This window comes from Stegostoma tigrinum, chromosome 20 (assembly GCF_030684315.1).
Source record: "Stegostoma tigrinum isolate sSteTig4 chromosome 20, sSteTig4.hap1, whole genome shotgun sequence".
NCBI classification, from domain to species: Eukaryota; Metazoa; Chordata; class Chondrichthyes; order Orectolobiformes; family Stegostomatidae; genus Stegostoma; species Stegostoma tigrinum.
In genome coordinates this window covers 25,907,357-25,926,204 of record NC_081373.1, presented here as the reverse complement: position 1 = coordinate 25,926,204, position 18,848 = coordinate 25,907,357, and the positions used below count along the sequence as shown (strand labels likewise).

At 39.6% G+C, this 18,848-nt stretch overlaps 1 protein-coding gene across 6 annotated transcripts in view; it reads left to right on the top strand.

Annotated features, from left to right (window-relative positions):
• Positions 1–15,014, top strand: part of tial1 (TIA1 cytotoxic granule-associated RNA binding protein-like 1) — a 40,771-nt gene extending 25,757 nt beyond the window's left edge. For 5 of the 6 annotated variants that reach the window (XM_048550714.2, XM_048550713.2, XM_048550717.2 and 2 more), the window contains 7 exons: positions 1,434–1,509; positions 7,876–7,984; positions 11,590–11,685; positions 11,801–11,885; positions 13,864–13,984; positions 14,100–14,242; positions 14,539–15,014. In XM_048550714.2, coding sequence (XP_048406671.1) covers positions 1,434–1,509; positions 7,876–7,984; positions 11,590–11,685; positions 11,801–11,885; positions 13,864–13,984; positions 14,100–14,242; positions 14,539–14,659 — 751 coding nt within the window. In that variant the 3' untranslated portion in view covers positions 14,660–15,014. Of the gene's footprint in view, positions 1–892; positions 966–1,433; positions 1,510–7,875; positions 7,985–11,589; positions 11,686–11,800; positions 11,886–13,863; positions 13,985–14,099; positions 14,243–14,538 lie in introns of all 6 variants that reach the window. The other variant, XM_048550719.2, reaches the window with a different exon arrangement.
• Positions 15,015–18,848: the final 3,834 nt, after the last annotated feature.

Below are 18,848 nucleotides of genomic sequence, written 5' to 3'. Positions count from 1 at the left end.
CTTATGGTTTATAATTTGCACTCTTAAATTTGCTGTTTATGAACACAATAATGATGGCATGCTCTGTGAATTTATGATTTCGTCATCAGCTTATGGGCCAATGTATCAATTTACGAAACGTGCGTTTGGGTAGTACAGATTAATGTGTAGTATCAGTCTTCTACCAGTCGGTGTTGCTGGCAGACTTTAGAATTATTGGGTGTTCAAAATGCATGTTAGGGCCATTGTCAATATTAGTGTTTGTTGTTTCTTGACACCTGTTCAAATTGCAAGGTTCAGTTCATGCTACATTGTAAAATGGATTTGAATACGTACTTTAACACCTTTCTTTTAAATTCTCTTGCTTATTTGCACTTAAACCTACATGTTGATTAACATTTTATATACTTTCAACTACCTGTGTTGTAATGACTGGTCTGGTATGTATTTCTGCTTTCGTACTTCTCCTCTAAATAATAAATTAGTGTAAATTTCAACAAGAAGAGCACTGTAAGACTGCTTGTACAGAGGCTACAGAAAATAATGGCAATGTGCAGCTTTTTGTAGTTTGAGTCATAATTAAAAGTAATAGCATTCTGGTTATTTTACAGAATTGCTGTTAAGAATGGACAGGATCCCCATGGCTAACTGCAAGGAACTGTGCACACTGGAAGTTCATTAACTCAGTTGTAGTTTTTTCTCATTTCTATTTATTCTCTTTTTTAATAAATTTATTAGATTTGATTGTTAACATTTTAATGTGCTCTATATAGTGCGAATTTCGTATTCCCAATCCTATTGACGTGCTTACAAATCCTATGTAATTGTTGTTCGTACTGGTGTGCTTAGTATTGTTTTAGTTTCATATTCATTTTCTAAATTTCTGAAAGTCTCAATTTTTCAAAATTTACAGCTGCCCACAGTCCAAAAAGAGGGTAGAGAATTGACCATACCAAGAAAAATAAAGAATTCAGTTAACAGGCGATGTATGCCTTTTTTAATTCCTATTTTTTTTCTCTTTTCTGAATTTTTATATTTCAAATATTTGTGTGGCTAGGTAGAACACACATTATTAAAGGCTCTGTATAGAAATGCATGGTTAAGGAAAATTGGAATTGGAATTGTATTTTGTATTTCAGACTATTTCTCAGCTTAGTGCTAGTGTGGGTTAGCGTTTTTTTTAAAAAATTGTTGAAGAGCTCTTGGTTTCCAGTTCAGTGTAATTAGTGAAACAGAGTTCAGGATGCTACAGTTTGCATGTTTGCTATTTACTGCTACACTAAAGGTTAAGTTGTAACAAAGGATAGAAGAATTAGTTATTATGGTGGGATTCTAAAAATCCCTTTTTTTTTGAAAGTTGACTTGTGCTGACAATACAGTGTGTGTGGTTCCTTTTTTATTTTGTTCAAGAGTATGTTACGTTATTATTTATTCATTCCTATCTGTTTACACAGGGATGCTCGTGTTGTAAAAGACTTGGCAACAGGGAAATCTAAAGGGTATGGATTTGTATCTTTCTACAGTAAACTGGTAAGCTCTTCTGAAATATAATGCAGTTACTTAACAGTATAGCCATTAAAATGATGACATTGTAGTATTTGGTTGATGTTACATAATTACGTTTTGCTGAAAAATGGGATTACTCGTGGCAGTTTTCATCCTGCATTCACAAGGACAATGCAAGAATATCAGACTTCAAAAAATTTATACTGCTTGGATAACTGGGTTTTGATTGACCAGAAAATGGAGTGTTTGGATTCGTGGTTGCTGTGGAGCATTTATCAGGAAATGGGTAACCACCAAATTTTGATGTGAATACAAAAGAGGCCTGTTGATTTTGGTTCTGGCATTGTCCAGCAAGTTTTTGTTGAGTCGAACAACCATAATAGTTAGACGTATTTTCTGTTTGTGGATCGAACTGAGCTGACTGGCTTCTGAGAGTTGTAAACAAAAGCTGAGGAGGCAGCTGTTCCCAGGTGTATTCCCCACAGACTGTCCTGATCAATCAGTCAACACCTTTTTCTCAGGCAGTATGAATTGATGTTCCCTCTGAAGTTGGGTCCTTCTGCGTCTGTTCTCGAGTGCAAGACCAAGGGCTTCGATCACATTGTCTCATGCGGTCACAGAGCTGTACAGCATGGGAAGAGGCCCTTTGACCCATTATGCCCATGTGATGATCAAACATTTATCTACTCTAGTTCCATTTTCCAGCACTTGGTCCATTGCTTTGTATGCTCTGGCATTTCGTGCGTTTGTCTATTTGTTAGATGTTATGATGTCTCCTACCATTTTTTAGGCAGAGTGTCCCAAGCACCCACCACTCTGGGTGGAAGAAATTCTTCCTTCAGTTCCTTAAAGTAGAGTCATAGAGCATGAAACAGACACTCAAGTCCAACTCATCCATGCTAACCAAATTTCCCAAACTGAACTGGTCCCATTTGCCAGCACTTGGCCCACATCCCTCTACACCTTTCATATTCATGTCCTTGTCTAAATGTCTTTTAAATGTTGTAACTGTGCCTGTTTGGCAGTTTATTCCAAATATGAACTACCGTCTATGTAAGATTCTTAGTGTAGATGAACAGAGAAATCTCTGTGTCCATGTAGACAGATCCTTGAAAGTTGCCACCCAGGTGGACAGGGCTGTTAAGAAGGCATACAGTGTTTTAGCTTCTATTAATAGAGGGATCGAGTTCCGGAACCAAGCGGTTATGGTGAAGCTGTACAAAACTCTGGTGCGGCTGCACTTGGAGTATTGTGTACAGTTCTGGTCACTGCATTATAAGAAGGATGTGGAAGCTTTGGAAAGGGTACAGAGGAGATTTACTAGGATGTTGCCTGGTATGGAGGGAAGGTCTTACGAGGAAAGGCTGAGGGATTTGAGGCTGTTTTCGTTAAGAGTGAAGGAGGTTGAGAGGTGACTTAATTGAGACATATAAAATAATCAGAGGGTTAGATCGGGTAGATAGCGAGAGCCTTTTTCTTTGGAATGGTGCCGGCGAGCATGAGGAGGCATAGCTTTAAATTGAGAGGTGAAAGATATAGGGCAGATGTCAGAGGTAGTTTCTTGGAGAGTAGTAAGGGAATGGAACGCTTTGCCTGCAATGGTAGTAGATTCGCCAACTTTAGGTACATTTAAGTCGTCATTGGATAAGCATATGGACGTACATGGAATAGTGTAGGTTAGATGGGCTTGAGATCGGTATGACAGGTCGGCACAACGTCGAGGGCCGAAGGGCCTGTACTGTGCTGTAATGTTCTTGTTCTATAAAAGTTGCCTCTCGGATCCCTTTTTAAATTTCTCTCCTCCCACCTTAAAAAGCATACCTTCTTGTTTTGAACCTCCCCATCCTAGGGAAAAGACCTTTTGCTATTCACTTTTCTGTACCCTCTCATGATTTTTTAAAACCTCCAAGGTTACTCCTCGATCCTGTGCTCCAGTGAAAATGTCCCACCTTATCTAGTGCCTCATTATAACTGAAGCCCTCCTGTCCTGGTAACGTGATCTTTTCTGAACCCTCTCCAGTTTAATAATATCCTACCTAAACCTCCTTCCGTTTAACCTTAAATTACCCCTGCATGAAGGGAAAAAGTTTCTTCCCATCTATCCTATCTGTGACAGTCATAACATTGTATACCTCAGTCAGGTTATTCCGCAGCTTCCTTTGCTTTAAGGAAGATAATCCCAACCTGTGTAGTTTCTTTTCATAGGTAAAACATTCCAGCCCAGGGAACACCCTGGTGAACCTCCTCTGTGTCTTTAGTGTGATCACCACCTACATTGTGGTGACCAGAACAGCCACCCTATTCCATACTTGGCCTAACTAACACTTTGACCAACTCCATCATAATCTCCTTGCTGTTGTACTCAATGACTGTTAAGACAAGACTGTGTCAGCAACAGTACTTTTAGTTATAGGACACTGTTTAGGATAATATTTAGAAACACACAACCAAGCAGAGTCAATGTCTCTTCATGAAGCCACAATCATGCTTGACAAATTTATGTTCTTTGAACAAATAACAAACAACAGGCCAGATAAAGGGTAAGCAGTGGAAATATTTATAATCAATATATGTTTGGATTTCCGCAAGTTTTTTGATAAGATACTGTGCCTAAGGCTGCGTAATAACAGCCCATGCTGTTGCAGTAGTACGTTTGAATGGATAGAGGAATGGCTAACTAATGGAATAAGTTGAGGTTGTTGACTTGCTCGCTGAGCTGGCTTGTTTTCATTCAGACAGTTCATCACTATGGTAGGAAACATCATTTGCGCCTCTGATAAAGTGGTGTTGTTCTACTCCACTCAGAATTTCTACTGTCAGATCTGTTATGGTAAGTGGTGTCATTTCTAGTTAGTTTTTCTGTATGGGTTTGTATATGGGGTCCAGTACCAAATGTGATTGTATTATGGGTTGAGAACCATGCCTCAAGGTATTCCTGTGCATGTTTGTTTGGCATGAGCTACTATAGTTACGTTGTCCCAGTTAAACTGATGGCCTTCATTTTCAAGTGTACTGATATTATGGAAAGTTTGTACTGTGGTTTTGTTGCTAGTTGAGGTTCATGTATTCTGATGGCTAGTTTCCTGTCTGTCTGATGCAATGTTTGTGGCAGTTGCATGGCATTTTGCAAACTGCATTGCTTCCCATCCCCACGACATGCTGGTCTTTAATCCTTGGTTGTTGTAGAGTGGTGTGGTTGTTGTTGGTTCTGATATATTCTTCATGTAGGGCGGTGTGGTCAGTGTGTTGGGGTGTACCTTTTCCTCTTATCTATTTAGTAGGCACCTGCATATGAAGTTGCAGGGATATCCATTCATAGCAAAGATTTTTGTATTGGTGCTGTTCTTCTTTCCAGCATAGTTCTGGAGTGTTGCTGTGAGTCATGGCCCATTTTAAATAGTGCCCTAACGCAGCTTTTCTTGTGCATAAGTTAATATTTTCCCACATCATACTCCATCTACTAAGTCTTCACCCATTCATCTAAGTGGTTGGTACACTTCTGTGGACTCTGACTCTTCCTCCCTCTCTACTTGCCTTCCCATCTATTTTTGTATAAACTGCAAGAGTGGCAATGTTTGCTATGAACAGATATCCCTGCAACTTCATCTGTAGATGCCTACTAAAGAGACAACAATAAGAGGACACAGTACTCCCTAACACACTGGCCACATTGACCTACATCAAGAACATATTAGAACTGACAACAAGACTCCTAAGACCACGAGGAATCATGATAGCACACAAGCCCACAAACACTCAGAAGGTTTAAAGACCCCATTCCCACAACTTGCAGAACCAACGTGGTTTACAAAATACCATGCAACAACTGCCACAAACATTACATCAGATAGACAGGAAGGAATCAGAATACACTAACGTCAGCTAGGAGCAAAGCGACACGACAAACTTTCTTCCTATCAGTACACTCGAACAATGAAGGCCATCAGTTTAACTGGGACAATGTAACTATTAATTGCCCAAGTCAAACATAGACACACACAGGAATTCCTAGAGACATGGTTCTTGACCCGTAATGCAATCAGCAACCAATAGAATGAGGCCCATTATACAAACACATGCAGATCAAAACAGAAAATGACACTATTTACTACAACGGACTGGACAGTATAAACTCCATGCGGAATACATTGCTTTGTTGGAGGCTCTACTGATGTTACTTAGCATGTTGATGAAATGCCTGAACAAAAACAAGCCAATGCAGCGAGCAAGTTAACAATCTCACCCAGAACCTGAGCTACAAATCTTTGCTAAAACTTTTAATTACTGGAATTGGAGGCAGCCCAGAGAAAGTTCATGAGGTTGATTATGGATAAGGAGGGATTTTCTTAGGAGAGCTGGAGTAGTTGAACATATCCCCACTGAAGTTCTGAAAAATGAGAGACCATATCGAAACAGATATCCTTAGGGGCCTTGACAGGGCAAATAAGGAAAGTGCTTTGCTGTGAAGGAGAATTTAGGCAAAAGGTGTAACCTCAGTCAGGGGTCACCCATTCAAGATAACAAATTTCTTCTGAAGGTTGTGAATCTGTGGAATTTTTTTTACCACCGAGTGCTTTCAAGACTGAGTTGTTGAATATTCAAGGATGAGATGGAGTAATTTTTCATCAAGTCAATTATGGAATTTAGGGAAAAGGCAGAAAAATATATTTGAAGATCTGATCAACCATTTTTTCATCGAATAGTGGAACGAACTAGATGGACTATTAATTCTGTAATAACTCCGCTTGTTCTGTTTCTCTAAGCATTTCACTTAATTGCATTAAAATCATTTTTGGGAAGACAAAGTGCTTTCATTGGATTATCTCATTGTGGGAATAAGTTAAAGGAAGCTGTAGGTAAAAGTAGTATACTGTGCTTGGGACAGTAGAAAGATTTTTCTTCATAACTAGGATACCTTAGAATATGTTTGAAACCTGTAATACATGTGCTGAATTTATTTGCTAGAACTAATTTATAATTTAAGTCAGCCAATTTCAAAACTCTTTCTTGGAAGAACTGCATTCACTTCCATGGAGTAATAGCTGAAGGGCAAAATCACATTTTTGTCTCAAATAAAACAGAACCCTTATTGCAATGGAAAATATCAGTAATAACTTTGAATCATATGCATGTCTGTTAATGTAATGTTATTTATATTTAATGATGTAAGACTGCACGAAATACAACGGTTAAATTGAGCTTTAATTGGATTTAGTTGTGCTAGCTGCAGTTTTGTGTTTATTTACTGTTATAAAGTTACTGTTAAATATGCAAAATGATCCGGTTCTTGTTTACAGCTGTGTTGCAGAACTAGATATCAGGGAGGATTGGATCAATAGGTAGGTTGGGTGAATGGAATCAAGAAAATATTCTAGGCATGCTAATTTTGTGGACTGTTGGGCAATTTATGGCAGGTTACAGATCAATTTTGTACTCGTTGATACATTCTAATGGTCTGAGACTAGTTAAGAGCAGTGGGGTTTTAATCTAGCTTCTAATTGGTAGTATCACTTCACTGTGCACGCTGCTACAACTTCAGATGGAAAATAACTTTTTGTTTCTTGGATTAAGAGTAATGTGCTTACCTTTTGGCTTAACCGTAGGGGATATTCTAGAAACTGAAAATTTGATCTGTTCTTTCTAACCTGCATTTCTGTGAAATTTAATTTTCAGTACAGATTACTTGGATTTGAATTCTGAAAAATTTAACCTTTTGCTGTTAAGTGAACTTCTACGTGGGATTCCGGACAATCTGCAGAAATTGTGTTCAGAAACTTTTGATTTGATTATCACCCCTGTCTTTCAATTATTTATTTACCTCTTTTTAGAGTAAATGTCTCCATGTAACCTCGAATCTTTTGACTGTGTAAAATGAGGGAGCACTTTGCTCCTCACGACTCTTGTTGTTCAGTAGGTTATTTTGTAATCTTCCTCAACATTTGTTCATAAAATGTTAAAATAATTTAGGTAATGTTTGACAGATCTGCTATAGCAGTAAAAAGCAAATAACTAATTTTGAGGAATTGATGCTTCTTAATGTGGAGATTGTTTTTAATCTGTGGATCTTTAAGAAAAACAGTGTTGTCAATGTATTTCATGATTATATACGGATGCTTTTCATTTTGTAGGCATCAGTTGCTCAACTACAAATATTGATACCTGAAAAATTAGATTGTTGCTGTAGAATTGGAGTAGTTGAGCAGCATGTAACCTAGAAAGTGTGTACTGCATTTTTGTATGTTTATCTATGCAACTTGATGTTTGCATGTAACTGTGTCTATGTAATTAAATTTGTAGTTGAATTTTCATAATTGGCAAACTCAGTGAACCTCGAGTTGGATGATTATAGTGAAAGGCAGAATTTATATCGCATGTTTATCTGTGTCATAGGATGCAGAAAATGCAATTGTGCATATGAGTGGTCAGTGGCTGGGAGGCCGGCAAATTCGAACAAACTGGGCAACGCGCAAACCACCAGCCCCAAAGAGTGCACCAGAAAGTAAGTTTTCTCTGCCTCAAGTCAGTGGTTTTTGAAGATCCCCAGTTTACTGTCCATGATATTAAACTAGAATTTGTTTTCCGCTGACTGAATTGATGAGAATTCGTTCACATTTAGGTAAATCCTTCAACCAGTTGTTTATAACTGGAATAGGAACTTGAACTTTGACTTGATTATCCTTCAATTTTTAACAGATGATTTTGGCGTAAATTCAACCATTTAATCTTTTTGCAGATTTGATAAATGTTGAAGGGTTTATTAATCATTAGCAGAACTTTGCGTCTGTTAGTGCACCATATTCTTTATGTACCAAGACCTAGGAATTAAATTTGAGTTTGTAGAGTGAATGTACAGGAGGATTGGAGGGGGTCCATTTCAGTGCTCATTTTCTAAGCTGTCACACCATGTCATTACAGGCCATTTAGTGGTAAGGAGAATTTTGAAGTGAAATTACTGTTTTCTTTGTGATGAAGAGAAAATAAATAGGAACAACCAACATAGATTGTAGCAACAAAGGTTGTCCTTGACATGTCTGGTATCATTCTTTAATGGAGATGTTTGTGGGATAAACATAAAATATGTTGAAGGATAAAGTACGAAATTGTATTTTATAACTAGCAGATTATGGACAGTATTTGGATTTAAGTGGACCGTGCTAACCTAGAAGGATTCTATTATTGTTAACTTCTTGTCCAAACTCAACTTGCCTAAGGCCAGTTAGTTGTATTTATTCTCACTGCATCTTCAGTTGAAAGGCACAAAGCATCAACCATAAGCTTCTACATCTGTTAATAATGCAATATTAAAATGGAACAAGGTGTAGACCTGGATGAATACAGCAGGTCAAGCAGCATCAGAGGAGCAGGAAAGCTTATGTTTTGGGCCCAGAACCCCCTCCAGAAATGGGGGAAGGAGAAAGTGGGGTGTGAAATAAATAGGGAGGGGGGGGGGTGCGAGACAGATAGAAGATGGATTAGCGGAAAAGATAAGTGGAGAGGAGACAGACAAGTTCAAGAGGCAGGGATGGAGCTCGTAAAGGTGAGTGTAGGGGGAAGTTAGGGAGGGGATAGGTCAGTCCGGGGAGGACTGACAGGTCAAGGGGGCGGGATGAGGCTAGTAGGTAGGAAGTTGGGGTGGGCCTTGAGGTGGGAGGAGGGGATAGGTTGGAGGAAGGACAGGTTAGGGGGACAGGGACAGGCTGGACTGGTTTTGGGATGTGGCCGGGGGAGGTGAGATTTTGAAGCTTGTGAAGTCCACATTAATACCGCTGGGCTGCACGGTTCCCAAGTGGAATATGAGGTGCTGTTCCCGCACCCTTCAGGGTTGCGGCACTGCAGAAGCCCAGGACGAACATATCATCTGAGGAATGGGAGGGGGAGTTGAAATGGCTCGCGACTGGGAGGTGCAGTTGTTTAGTGCGAACCAAGTGTAGGTCTTCCACAAATCGGTCGCCAATCCTCCGCTTGGTTTCCTCGATATAGAGGAGGCCACAGCGGATACAGTTTACCACATTAGCTGATGTGCAGGTGAACATCTGCTTGATGTAGAATGCAGCTACCTAAAATACACCTCCCACCCACCTTTCTGCAAAAATGCCATCCCCTATTCCCAATTCCTTCGCCTCCATGGCATCTGCTCCCAGGATGAGGCGTTCCACTCCCAAACATCTCAGATGCCCTTGTTTTTCAAGGACCGCAACTCTTCCCCACCCTTCCCCATTGTCGAGAACACCCTCGACCGGGTCTCTCTCATTTCCCCCTTACTCCCTCCCTGCAATAACAAGGAAAACAGAATCCCCCTTGTCCTCACGTACGACCCCAGCAGCCTCCAGATACAATGCATCATCCTCTGACAGTACCGCCATCTGCAATCTGACCCCACCATCAAAGACATTTTTTCCTCCCCACCCTTACCTGCTTTCCAGAGGGACCACTGTCTCTGAGACTCCCTTGTCTGCTCCACACTCCCCTCCAGCCCCATCACACCCAGCACTTTTCCCTGCAACCGCAGGAAGTGCTACACCTGCCCTAATGCCTCTACCGCGTCTCTCTCTCCCCCCCCCCCCCCAAGAACATTGTTCACTTGCGCATCAGCTAATGTGGTATGCAGTATCCACTGTTCCTGTTGTGGTCTCCTCTACGTCAGGGAAACCAAGCGGTGACTTGGGGAGCACTTTGTGGAACACCTACACTCGGTTTGCACTAAAAAACTACACTTCCAGTCGTGAACCATTTCAACTCCCCCTCCCATTCCTCAGATGACACGTCCATCCTGGGCCTCCTGCAGTGCCACAACGATGCCGCCTGAAGGTTGCAGGAATGGCAACTCATTCCACTTTGATACCACTGGGCTGCAGGGTTCCCATGTGTACTTCACAAGCTTCAAAGTCTCCACCCCCAACCCCGAACACATGAGCCGAAACAACCCCAGCTTGTTCCTGCCTCCTTAACTTGTCCTTTCTCCCACCTATCCTCCCCTCCCATCTCAAGCCCCACCCCCATCTCCTACTTACTAGCCTTATCCCACCCTCTTGACCTGCCCATCGTCTCTGGACTGACCTATCCCCTTCCTATCTCCCCACCTACACTCACCTTTTACTGGCTTCATTTCACCCTGCCTTTGACCTACCTGTCTCCTCTCCACCTATCTTCTCCTCTATCCATCTTCTATCCCCCCCACCTCCCTATTTCAGAACCCCTTTCCCCTTCCCCCATTTCTGAAGGAGGGCCTGGGCCCGAAACGTCAGCTTTCCTGCTCCTCTGCCTGACCTGCTGTGTTCAGCCAGCTCTACACCTTGTTATCTCAAATTCTCCAGCATCTGCAGTTCCTACTGTCTCATTAAAATGGAACAGTGCATTTTTATAGCACGTCTAGTAGCTTGTATACCATGAGGATAAAACAATTTATTTTCCCTTCTCCCAACTTGCTGTGGCAGGTTATGCACATATCTGCTTGAATACTTAATTAATTCATGACTGGGAAGAGAGCTTTGCTGGTATTCATTGTCCTTGAACATAATGATTGGCAAGCCACCTTCTTGAACTGCTACAGTGCATGTGGTACAGTTGCATTGGCAGTAATGTTTAAATCGGGCTGGTGTGTGGCTTGGAGGGGATTTAGATAATGTTCCCATTCACTTGCTATGCTGGCTGTTCAAGTTGACAACAGTCTCAATGCCACAGATAGTAATGGGGAGAACTTTGAAGAGTAGACATGGTCATTTAAATTGATCAGGGTTGCCAATCTGATTTTATTGTTAAGACTTTTAAAATGGTTGGATGTAGTAGTTTGTGATGGCATGTTAGAACGTAGTTAAAAATTGCCCATGTTGTTGATCTTCAGTGCATGTACTTGATAAGGGTGGCAGATTCCCTTCCCGAATGAACCTTGATAAAGTACATAATTTTTTAAACAATAAATCAGTAGTTTTATAGTTCTTGTTGCTAATAACTTCTTGTTTCAGCTTTGTTTCATTTAGTGAATTTAAATTACTCTGCTGCCATTTTGGGCATTACGTTTACTTTGCTTCATTAGTCTGGGTCTTTGTATTGCATCACCAGGGCTACTGATGAAGGTGGGGGAAATGTTTTTCTCTCTCTTTGTAGGTAGTTCTAAACATCTAAAATTTGAAGAAGTAGTGAATCAGTCTAGTTCTACAAATTGTACTGTCTACTGTGGTGGTATTGCATCAGGCTTGACAGGTATGAACATTCATTTTAATGTATAACATAATGAATCATCTTTTATTAAAACAGAATATTTGGATATTGTAGAACTAACATTCTTGTACATCTTATAATTCTTCAATTCTTCTAGAACAACTTATGCGTCAGACTTTCTCACCATTTGGGCAAATTATGGAAATCAGAGTTTTCCCAGAAAAGGGATACTCATTTGTTAGGTAAGTCCAACTGTAATGCTTTTTTTGGTTTGACATTTAAATTTAACCAATTAATCAAGTGTGAACCAATTCTTAAGATCCATGGTGGATCATAGACTTCCCTGTTTTTTTTATGTAAGTCCAGTGAAAGTTGTACTGCAAAAAGCTGACGTGTTCACTGAAAGTATCATAAAAATATTAGTTCATCTCCATCTACCTAGTATTACCTCCTCTTGTAATAATTGAATTTGTTTTACAGTAGATGATGTTTATTTTAAGATAGTTACTCTGAGATCCGTGAAATTATTATCATCCTTGTTTCGGATAGCTCCATTTTGATTATATTTTGAGTAACACTGAAAGATACTATCTCTCTCATCCATTGGGTAGTATGTTGGACCTCCATTTTTAAGTATTTCATTAAAATCTAAAAATTCTAGTCAATTGGGATTGATGGATTACACTTTATGTAATTTATGTAATGAGGGGTTACCTTTTTACAATTTGGGTTAGTTGCTAAAATGTTAATGTACTAACTACTACATTTGACAGTAACATTTTGAAATCTGATTTCAAATTGGGCTATCCATTCACTGGCATGCTGAGGTGCTGATTGGACTATTAATGGGCAGAGTAATGTTCTCAATGGTCGGAGACTTTCTGGTCAGAATCACTTTTGTCATTCATTACCAACCACTTCTGGAGGAAGTTGCCACACTGTCATGCCCTGTGTAGATTTGATTGTTTTCCACTGCCTTTAGTATAAGCCAGGCATCTTTGTGTGGGTAAGTGGTGAGGGCTTCTTGTGTGCTGCATACATCCCACAGTTCAGTCCACCTGTTTATGATTGATTCCTGCTCCCATGAAGTTAGTTTATCTGTCTTGACATGGCCAACAGTTTTGAGCACTGTCATGATTCATTTTGTAAGTTTAGGTTTATAAAAACTTCAAACAACATAGCTGACATCCCAGGTATTACCATCTCTTAGAGCATAGAAGTATGATAATGGATGGTATAAGAGGCATCTTGGTTATATATTCAATTAATGGAGTTCATGACTTGCATGTGCTCCTTCTGTGTATGCTAATTTATCAAGAATTTGCCAGCTGATGTCAAAATGACAAAGTGACAGTCTCATCTTGAAAGCAAAATATCAAACATATCAGTCAATACGCCTAACTCATAGAATCTGTAGAATGTGGAAACAGGCCCTTTGGCCCAACAAGTCCACACTGACCCTCAACATTCTACCCAGACCCTTCCCACTGTAACCCTGTCATCCACTCATATCTGAACACTATGGGCAATTTAGCGTGGCCAGTCCCCGTAGCCTGCACATCTTTGGACTGTGTGAGGAAACCCACACAGACACAGGGAGAATATGCAAACTGATATTTGTCCGAGGGTGGAATCGAACCCAGAACCCTGGTGCTGAGGCAGCAGTGCTAACCACTGAGCCACTGTACTGCTAATGTTTGATTATAAACATGAATAGGTCACCTTTGTTTATTTTCCCAGAATTTATGGAAACCTGGACTGGGTGGAAGTCCCTGTTACATTTCCTTTCTCTCTGTTTTGGTTTTGTTCTGCACATATACCTTTTTCCCTTGAACTATTCCTGTTCTGACTTATACACTTTGGAGCAGATGTCTTAACTCATACTGCAGACTTTGCAACAGTAGGCACTAATAGGTATGGCCATTAATCAAGCTGGTGTCATCATACTCACTGTCTAGATTTACAGATAAACAGCTGTGAGTTGCCTGAATATTGGCATATTGTTACTCCAGCACAAGCTGGTACTTTTCAAAAATGAAGTTTAAAAAGCCCTTAGACTTAGTCTTTCTGGAGTACAGTAGGTATGTAAATGTCTTTTGTCATTGATTTTAGAAGTATGTAAAACATGGGTCCTTCAGGCAGACTCAAATTTTGGATGAATGTTAAGGAAAGTACATCAACTTGAGTTCACTTTTGTAAATTTTGCATTTATTTTTGTAGGTTTGCAACACATGACAGTGCTGCCCATGCTATAGTGTCAGTAAATGGAACCACTATTGAAGGCCATATTGTTAAATGCTACTGGGGTAAAGAAACTACTGATTCTACCAAGTACCAACAGGTGAGCTAGTGACTAAATTACTTCGGCTTACAACTGAAATCAGACTTCTGATTTCATTGCAGAGTATTATGAGCAACTTATTTGTAATAATTTCATCACCTCTTCTCTTATTCAGATGGAATTTACTCAGCCCTGGAGTCAGTGGGGTCAGTGGTATGGCAACACTCAACAATATGGTCAATATGTGGCCAATGGTTGGCAGGTGCCGCCTTATGGAATGTATAGCCAAGCGTGGAATCAGCAAGGATTTGGAGTTGAGTAAGTAATTTACTGGATTAAGCAGTTAGAACTCCCATTTTGAGGTCAAACATTTTTCAGACCCAGTTTCTCCATGAATTCCCCTATAATTTAGCCTCTGCACAAGAGCAGTTTTGTAATTGTGTACCTTCTTCTGAAGACCAGACCTTGAATTATTTTAGCTGTAATATTTAATCATACTTTACCCATTATTATTGGGAAGTTAAACTATTGTAGTTTAATTCATGTCCAATTAATGTACTGCAATCATGAAGTTTTAAGATAAATTTATTATGTTGCTTTTGTTTTCTTTGCAGCCAATCTCAGTCCGCACCCACCTGGGTAGGTGGATTTAGTGCTCAACCAGCACAGGGACAGGGTACAGCTGTCATACCTAACCAAGCTGGCTTTGGGATGGCAGGATACCAGACACAGTGACCAGGGACTTGTTCTATTTACCTACAAGTCAGGAGCCCAGAGTTTTCTGTTGATGAAACATCAAAATATTCACTGACGCCATGAGTAAAATATAGACTATTTATTTTAAAGCTGAATATTTTAAAAATTCTATCACAGCTGAGCTCATGGCGGAGGATTTGAAATGTTTCCCAGTTCTGCTCTTTTTCTTTGTTTTGGGATGGGGAAGGTTTTGGTGGGTGGGGGGAAACATATAATCTGTTAACTTGTTTTCAAAGAGTGAAGTAATCGAGAACAATGAATTTATTTTGAAAATGAAGTGCTATTGTGTATGAATTTAAAAAAAATAAATGCAGTGTTAGTGGGAAAATGTCAACCAGACTTTTGACAATCTTTTCATTTAGTTGAGCATTCCACAATATTAATTTCACCTTCTATTGTAAAGGGAGTTTGAAGCCAGACTTGATGTTCAATAAACATAAAGTGACTGAATTTCACATTGCAGTGGACCAACTGGCTGCTGTTTTCAGGGAACTTCTAACTTATGGCCATCTTGAAATGCCAGTGCACCACCATAGATTGAGATGCATCAAATTTAACACTGTACTTCAGCTTTAATTTTCATCTTTTGTGTTACTACCCAATGGAGCGAACTCCAAGCCCAATGAAAGTAACAGTTTGTTTTTTTTAAGAAAAAGTGATGCATCACACTCATAAAATCAGGAAATTGAGAAGGGAATATTGACTTTACTGGACTGCTGGAGTCCCTTGCACTGTTTTGGCTATGTTAGCGAAGTGCTCTACATTCTTGCATACATGGACGTGAGGATTATTGTGAAGATTACAAGTGTAAATATCTATACATAGCTTTTAATACACAGATATGATTATTAAAGCATGCTCTAGTGTAAAGGAATAACAATTCCTACTTTGTGCCAGCAGTTGAGAATTTTCTTAAAAGTTGTTCAATTGTACAGTACTCAAGTAGTAAGTTACCCAGAATTTGCAATGTATGGCTGTGTTTCACGAGAGTTTGTTAATATATCTTTCCTACTACATTTATGTGGTATGTAAAAATCTACAAAGTAAATTTCAAACTGAAGCCTTAAATTTTATTTCTTTAGGCTGTTTTAGGCATAGTGTCATTTTTAAAAATGTTGTGCTTTCTTTTCTGCCTAATTCTGTTGCTGTGGTTAACGAATATCATGCAGATTTATTACACTATATAAAATTAATGCAAGGCTACATAATTTCTTAATGTCACCAGAAAATGGAGAGCTTTCGAGTCTAAACTTAAAATGTAAAAGTACACAATCATGTCAAAACCAACTGTTTTATTCTAAACAGTGATGTGTGCCATCTGTTAATTGTAGGTGCAGTACCATGAATGAAATTTCATTTTAAAGATATTTTTGAGTGCATGTTGGTGCGTTTCAAGTTTGTAAAACAATGCTCGTTCATTTGAGTGAGGAATGGATGGATTATTAAGATGTTGAAAGGAAATTGACCTTAGTTATGTATGGATTAATTCTACTGTATCTAAAATAAAAGTGATTTAAAAAAACTTTCTTAAACTTTCCATTTTTTAGACAAAACGTTTATCATTATGGAAACTAATTTGTTTTAATTGCAAAAATGGCCTAGGAAGCTTACAGGGGTTTAAATTGTTTTTGCTAATTATTTAAAGCCTTAAGTTGGAAGAAACACCATCTTTTAACAACGAAACACCAAATTCTGAGAGGACATAATAAATCTCAGGTTGTGTAGGACATGAGAATTTCTGTTGGAGTAGACAGTAATTGCCTAGGCTTGCCAAATGCTACAATGACTTCTTGTTATTGATGGAGTTCCTGATTAGGTACAGTTTGGCTATGTTAGCCAGTATCTTGTGCACTGTGAAATGTCTTTTAACTTTGCTTGTGAAAGTATGAAGTACCAATATGGGAGATGATGTATTAATATGGACTACAGCACTTATTCCAGGATATAGCAGTATTTCGTGTTGCATTGTGCATCTCTATTACCTAGCTTTCATGCATAAGAAAATGCTGTAGTTATTGTAAAATCAAGCTTGCCAAGGTTATGGCAACAAATGTAGACAATTCAGTCCCCTAAAACTCTTTCACTGATTCAGTTCCGTCATGGTTGATTTGCACCATCCGTGCTTTTAATTCATATTCTCAATACCCTTCCCTAAAACTTGTATGATCTTTTAAATTTAATTTGATCTCATCCATTGTCTTGGGCAAGTAGGAAAGAGAGGCAGGATTGAAGTTCAGACATCTACTGTCCTTTGTGGGAGAATATATTTTACTTTTTCACTTGTATATGGCCTCAATCCTTAGTTTGAAGATTGCACACCTTGTTCTGCATTCTTCCATTCCAAGAAATAGGATTAACAGGGACAAACTATTAAAGCCCTTATTTTAAACAAACCTACTTTAAAATCAACCAAAATTTCAAGAAAATACATGCCAGAACATGACTCATGCCTTTCCAACACTAGGTGCCATTTGGTAAGTTTGTCTATAAGTGGACAAATGTGTAGGTGGCATGGCATTTGGGGGCATATTGCGTGGACGTTACTTTGCCTTGATACCTGACTGGGATGTCAGTCTTGAGATCTGCAGTGCTGGGGCAGGGAGAATGAGTGGCACAGAGACAGTGGTAACACAGCAAGACCAACAATGGGGATAAAGATGGTGAGAGCACAGTAATGTGATGGAACACTTTGGAAACGAAAGAACAGAGTTAAAGGTAGGACAGGCAGTGAGAATACAGTGGGAAAGAGGAAGACTGCAGTGAGGGTGAAGGCAGTGGGACCATCATTGGTGATAAAGGCTGCAGAAGGATGTTATGAGAACAGCATTAAAGAAAAGAGACCAGCAGTGGGAACTTGTTAAGGAATCAGCATGTGCTACTACTGTACTTAGGAAAGTAAGATGTGACATAAGAGAAAATAGTTGTTTGGCTGAGTGAAAACCAGTGAGGCAGGGAGACCCTGGCTAGTGTACAGTGGAGAAAGGGATATCCAGAATTAGGATTGTGGCAGGAGTAGTTGTTATTTCAGGGACTGCTCAATTTGGAGCATCTTTTGCTTCAGTATCAATCCATAACTAAGCAGGATTGTGACTGAGTACCAGTCAGATTGACAATGAACAGAAGCCACAAAGTTGAGTGCTTGGTCTACCCTTAAACCCACCATAAGCAGCACCAGTAAGAAGAATTTGGAGGACTCAACCAAGAAACGTCAAGATGGGTTTCATGAGACAACAAGGAGCCACTAATTCTGCAAGCAGAAGTGGTTCCCAAACAGGAAACTCCACCAAAGCCTAAAGGAAAGAAAATGGGTCTACCAACAAATGAAAACCAAGGTCCAATAAAAGCCCCAAGACTTTAGGAATTCAGTTGATCAAAAGCCTGCAGAAAATACGGTAACTTACTGATGTTCTGTGATGCATGGATTATTTGACATTATGACTATTAGTTGCCCAAAGACCTATGCCACTGAGAGGCAGCAACACTTGATGGAAGGAGCACTTCAAGGGCCTCATCAACTAAGACTCCATACTCAATGGGAGTGGCCTAGCCATCACTATGCTAGCGCATCCCCAGCCTAACATGAGATTGGTTGACAGCTGTTAAATGACCTTTTCAATGAAGCCACTAGTACGGACAGATTCCTTGATGAAATACTCTTGGCTCCTGTACACAACCTCATCCGAAAGGAGAGCATGCCGAGGATCTCCAAGAAATGGTAACCAACTTTGCCAAAGGAGATCAAACTGATTGCAGTTGCCACAGAGGGCTTTCCCTATTGTGCATTGCAAACTTCAATCATGTCCCAATAGCTGACAAGCTGCTACCAGATTTATTTGGAGCGCATCCATCGTCAGGTATAGTGGATGTTGTCTCTGCAGCAAAACAAAATTTAAGGTAAGTGCTGAGCAGTAGCAACCTCTACACCTGGCACCTTTGACCTCAAAGGCCTTCAACTGTTGTTAACCAGAAATGGGGAATCTTATAATGGGAACGAAGAGATGGAAGACCAATTTAAATGCGTGGTTCTGTCATCTCAAAAGAGATCGCAAATAATGTCCGAAAAATGTTTGGGTAAGACTGGGCCCTAATGAGAGGGAGGAATTAAAGGAAATCTTAATTAGTAAGGAAATGACGTGGGGGAAATTGCTGGGATTAAAGTCTGATCAAA